Source organism: Prosopis cineraria, unplaced genomic scaffold (assembly GCF_029017545.1).
Source record: "Prosopis cineraria cultivar Desert tree isolate PC_DT_omini unplaced genomic scaffold, ASM2901754v1 PC9, whole genome shotgun sequence".
In the NCBI taxonomy this organism is placed as follows: domain Eukaryota; kingdom Viridiplantae; phylum Streptophyta; class Magnoliopsida; order Fabales; family Fabaceae; genus Prosopis; species Prosopis cineraria.
In genome coordinates this window covers 27,133,594-27,139,472 of record NW_026555340.1, presented here as the reverse complement: position 1 = coordinate 27,139,472, position 5,879 = coordinate 27,133,594, and the positions used below count along the sequence as shown (strand labels likewise).

Here is a 5,879-nt window from a genome sequence, read left to right as displayed (position 1 = left end):
GCAACATATCAAGTTAACTCTCTCATTACACTAGATGCCAACTCAATTTAAGATGCTTTAAGAGAAAAAGTTTCATCTCATTAGGTTTTTTCTATCAAAAGTGAAACCAATTTATTTGATAAAAATCATCATTGCCTTAATATTGATTTAACTTTTTTTGGATAGGCTCTCAAATTAGGAGAGCAAGTTGAAAAAATGATAAAGCATGATAAAGGATCAACTGAATGAGAAGTAAGATTGAATTGAGTGGTTGCAATTTTGAGGCTCATTCATAATCATATTGATATAAGTGAAGTATATGTCATAAGTTTTTAGCATATTGGAAAACAAAATCCTTATAGATACATTTTATAATTTCATTATTTACATTAAATATATGAATTTGTCCATTATGGATTGTGAAGGCATTACTTTTAGAACACATAAGTTCTTATTTTCGTGATTGATAATACCAATAGAGATTGAGTTCTTGAGATAAGAGATGAGTCACATTAATTATTGAATAAGGCATTAAGTTGTGTTCTATGACTTTTTATCATTATGCATTGTGATATTATTAAATTTTGGTTTTTGTAATATATCTAAATGTAACTTAGGAGTTAATCATTTTTATTTAAAGGCAATTTACTCTAGATTTTAAGTAAATATCATTATTTATTTAAATTATTTTCTAAATTTTCACATCCCATGCATCGCACGGGTTACACACTAGTTCCAATAATAATAGTAAGTTAGAATCAAGAAAAATATATCTATAAATCCTTATAATTTTACTTAATTTTAAATTAGACCCCTACAGTTTATTTTATTTTAATCAAATCCTTATAATTTTACTCAATTTGATCTATTATACATAACCTCTAAAAATTAATAATGAATAATTAAATGTCATATAATCAGTCATTAATCTTAATGTTATGCAATAATTTAATAAAAATATAAAAGTTATTAATTTTGGTTTTTAATTGAAAAAATTTAAGGATTTTAACTTTTTTGGATTAAAAAATTTGATTGATCAAATTATAAGGGTTTAATTAAAATAAAATAAATGGTAGGGATATAATTCAAAATTAAACAAAACTGTAAAGACTTGTAAATATATGTTTCCTAAAATCAATACATATATATTATACTTCAACTTTTAATTTATGATTTAATACATTTCAATTTCAATCAAAATAAACATGCCTTGCAGCTAAGTTGATCATATCAATTCAATTTCAAGCAATAATTGTCAAGGACACTCCAACAATTTTAACTCTAATAATAGATGATTAATAAACATTTAAGTTAGGGAATAGTTTTAATTAATGATGTGAAAGAGTCTACCAATTAATAAATTTTTAATGTTGATAATATATTTAAGGCTAAAGTGTGTCGTTAATCTTTTAACTTTACACAATATTTCATTTAAATTATTTAATTTTATAAAATATTTTTGTAGTTATTTAACTTTAATGTTGTTTAGTTTTATTAACACAAAACTCTTACATTAAATTTTTAAATATTAACAAAACATTATCAAATATTAATATATTAAGATTAAATTTTTTAAAATAATAAGAATTAATATAAAATTTATCATTTAAAATTAATAGTATTAAGACTAAAAGATTGAAAAAATGCTTTATAAAAATTAAGGGACAAAACTGAAAATTTGTGCAAAACTAAGGATCAAAAGCATATTTTATCCTATATTTAACAAAATGAAAATATATTATCAACATTAAACATTAATAATTAATTACATATATTTTGAAACATTAAAGGAAACATATATTTGCAAGTTCTTATAGTTTTCTTCAATGTTGAAGTTGGTCCCTACAATTTATTTTGCTTTAATTGAACCTTTATAGTTTGATTTGCTATATTTGCTAATCTCTAATCATTTTTAAAAAATAAAATTAAGTATTAAAATATTATATAAATTTACAATTAATGATATAATTTTTATAACTCAAAATTTGTAAAATTAGGTTGTCTTCTATATAATCTTCTATATAATTTTCATACATATAGAATTTTTGTAAAAAAATAATAAAAATATTCACATTGTATAAAATTAATTTTTTTAGCCAAAAGTATTAAGTCAATTTTTATGAACTCCAAAAATATTTTTATTTTGGGAAATTTAATCATTTATTAATAATTTTAACATTCAAGGATTAACTTATTTAATTGATCAAACTATAAGAGCAAAATTAAAATAAAATAAACTACAAGGACATAATTTAAAATTAAAGAAAACTATGAGGATCTATAAATATATTTTCCCAACATTAAATTTATAAAATTTTTGAATTTTTGATCAATTTATTTATATGAAATTTCTTTTTTTTGTGTGACAGTTATTGGAATTTCAGTCAAACAATTTCCAAACATTCTAATTGAAAAAAATTAATCATTAAATATAATTTAAATTATACAAAGTAATATTTGAAATAATAATCGTAATTTTAAAATATTTATAAAATACAAAGTTATTAACTCCTATTAATCTACAACAGTCTCACTATTCACCCAAGCAAATAACTTTATTTTTGCTCTAAATACTGCTAGCATTGTATGTTGATATATTGTTTCGCAAGAAAAGAAAAAGGGAGAATTACAACTAAATTTATATAGAAAAATTAATTATTATAAAATTTATTGACAACTGAATTAAATTATAAGTGGCTATCAGTTCTGACTCTCTTTACTAGAGGTACAAATAACATATAGAAATGTAACTAACGTTTATTGAAAAAAGCAACCCCAAAGATTTGAGACCAAAAGTAGTTAGCGGTGATAAAAAAGCCCTAACTCATATCGTACCAAGAACTAACTTGCTGCTATCTTATTAAAGAGTAGTCCTATCTTTTCTACCCTCTTGTCACTTGTTTCCTGAGAGAGGACGAAGAGGATGTCAATATAATTTAGTTTAGTTTAGTTGTCAGTGAATCTTGCAGTAATTAATTTTTTTACGTGAAATTTCAATGTAATTCTTCCAAAAAAAATTTGATATGCCGTCATTGACCTTGATTCTTCTCTCGTCCTTTTTGAATTATGTTGCATGTTCGAGTAAGTACTTTTCCATTCATTTCACGTCCTCTACCTACTACTTCCCAGTATTTGTTTTTCTCGTTTCTTTGTGGATTCATCATAACATTGACATGTTCTGTTTTCAAATTTCACGAATAAACTATAAAACTTTTGCACGAACAGTTTCATGAATATGTTGTGAACAAGTAAAGCGTGTACAGTTTCAGGAACTAGAGGTGGGGGATTTTCTCAAGTAATGACAGCAGGATTTCAAATGTCCCTTGTTTTCTTGACATGGCTTTTTTCTGCAAATTTTCTCATTCATCAACTATTGTTTCTTACAATAAAGGGTAAAGTAAAATCACACAAAGAGTGATGGTAAACCAGTTGGGAATAAAAATTATCCCACAGAAGTCAGTATCACACCTGGAAATCTTCATGAGTTTGGTCCTATTAAGCCAGGTGCTATCTTTTTATCTTCTTTCTCTTTCTTTTTCTAGAAAGTTGACCCCATCTTTGCATGTTTGAACAGGCTCCTCCTCTCTACAAATGCATCGTTTGACATGACCTTCTTCAGCACTCTCTCATGGCTCCTCCATGGGTTCAGGAGATTCATCTTCGTCACTTGAACATTCCTGTCAATGTTGATAACATGTTTTTAGTTACCCCGTCGAAGCCTATTGATGCTAAACCTGGAGATAGCCTATATCTCTCCAACCTTGACGACATGATTGGAGCTCGTGTGTTTACACCCACAGTGTACTTCTACAAAACAGATGAAATGCATTTTTGTGAAGAAAACCAAAAGCATCTCATTAAAACCCTGTGTGATGCTCTTGCTGATGTTCTAGTCCCTTATTACCCTCTTTCAGGCAGGCTAAGAGAGACCAAGAATGGGAAGCTCGAAGTGTTCTTTGAATCAAATCAAGGAGCACTTATGGTGGAAGCACATTCTGAAACTACATTATCTGAACTAGGAGACCTCACAGCCCCAAACCCATATTGGGAGCCCTTGATCTTCAAGTTTCCTAATGAAGAACCCTACAAAGTCCTTGACATGCCATTACTTATTGCTCAAGTAACCCTTTTCCGTTGTGGTGGCTTCAGCCTTGGTTTGAGACTCTGCCATTGTATCTGTGATGGGTTAGGAGCCATGCAGTTCTTAAGTGCATGGGCTACCACTGCAAGAATGGGGACCTTAGTCACAGACCCTAAGCCATGTTGGGACCGAGAGATGTTTCGACCTCGAAAACCACCAGTAGTGAAGTTTCCCCACATGGAATTTATGGGAATTGAAGAACGTTCCAGCCTTACAATGACGTTATGGCAGACCAAGCCTGTTCAAAAGTGTATTAGGATTAGCAAGGAGTTCCAGACTTGGATCAAGGCTATGGCTCAACCCTTTGATCTTGCAGGTTGCACCACTTTTGATGCCACAGCTGCACATATTTGGAGATCATGGGTACAAGCCCTTGATGTAAAACCACTTGATTATCAACTTAGGCTAACATTTTCAGTCAATGCAAGGCAAAAGCTAAGAAACCCACCATTGAAAGATGGGTTCTATGGTAATGTGGTGTGTGTGGCTTGTGCAACAAGCACAGTGTCAGATTTGGTTCATGGAGGACTCCCTGAAACAACTCGTTTGGTTCGTGAAGCAAGACTGGGCGTCTCTGAGGAATATTTAAGATCTACAGTGGATTATATTGATGTGGATAGACCAAAGCAACTTGAATTTGGAGGTAAATTGACAATAACTCAGTGGACAAGGTTCTCTATATATAAATCTACAGATTTTGGGTGGGGAAAGCCACTTTATGCTGGTCCTATAGATTTGACACCTACCCCACAAGTTTGTGTGTTTTTACCTGAAGGAGATGGTGATTGTTATAGTGGTTCTATCATAGTTTGCATATGCTTACCTGAATCTGCTGTTCAAAGGTTTCTAGAGGCCTTGTTGCCAAATTCAGGGCTGGCTTGAAAGTTGTCATGGTTCATTTAACCCTTTTACCCACTTTGTGAGTTCTTTAAGGTATCAATAGTGGACCATAATTGATGTATTTCAAGTTTCAACTTGATTTTACTTTTTTGCATAATTGTGATCCTTGTGGGCTATTTTTGCCAGAAGTGAAAGGGATAGGACCACCACACTACATTAGAAAGGGAGAAAAGGGACATTGGTTACAAACGGCATCATGTTTTTAATGGAAAGTTATTATTTTTTGAAGGTTGAATTTCATTTATACGCTTTTTAATGCTATCAATCAAATTTAAATTACAGATCAACATAAAGATAAAATCTTTGGAGTGTTCTTTTTTCCCCTAAACTTTGGAGTATTCTCTATTTTAGATTAACATATCTATTCAAGTATTAATGAATCCTTTTAGTCATTGATATAGTGAAGCGTGTGAACAAGATATTAAACATGGTTTAACAATTTGTATAGATATACTCACGAGTGTATTCAGGCATGTGGAGGTTTTAATTATAAAACACTTATAATGAAATATGAAATAGATAATTTAACATTGGTCTAGGTGATTATATAATTTTAGTGTTTGAATAAAAAAGTACTTGGCGTTGTCTAAAAGTTTGTCTCATATATATAAAAAGGTAAATATAAAATGCCAGTAGCTTAAGTAAAATTTCACAAACTTCGATCAAAAAATGATTTGATAATCACGCTCTAACATGCTTATCCATTCTATATGTGTGTTAAGTGTCGGTCATGTTATCTAAAGGACATGGCTGCTATCATTTTTAAATTTTTGAAGTTCCATTGGCCTTCCAAGCCAAAAAAAAAAAAAAAGGAGAGGAAAGGAAAGAGAGAAAGAAAAGTTGTTTACATGTCTGCAAA

At 29.6% G+C, this 5,879-nt stretch overlaps 1 protein-coding gene across 1 annotated transcript; it reads left to right on the top strand.

Moving 5' to 3' along the window:
• Window positions 1–3,485: 3,485 nt before the first annotated feature.
• LOC129319442 (fatty alcohol:caffeoyl-CoA acyltransferase) lies at window positions 3,486–5,248 on the top strand. The gene has a single exon (XM_054964513.1). The coding sequence runs from the start codon at window positions 3,608–3,610 to the stop codon at window positions 5,000–5,002; it is 1,395 nt and encodes a 464-aa protein (XP_054820488.1). The 5' UTR covers window positions 3,486–3,607; the 3' UTR covers window positions 5,003–5,248.
• The last annotated feature ends 631 nt before the right edge of the window (window positions 5,249–5,879 follow it).

What these genes read in the sequence shown, in the direction of transcription:
- LOC129319442 (XM_054964513.1), top strand. Translation starts at nt 3,608, where the DNA reads ATGGCTCCTCCATGGGTTCAGGAGATTCATCTTCGTCACTTGAACATT.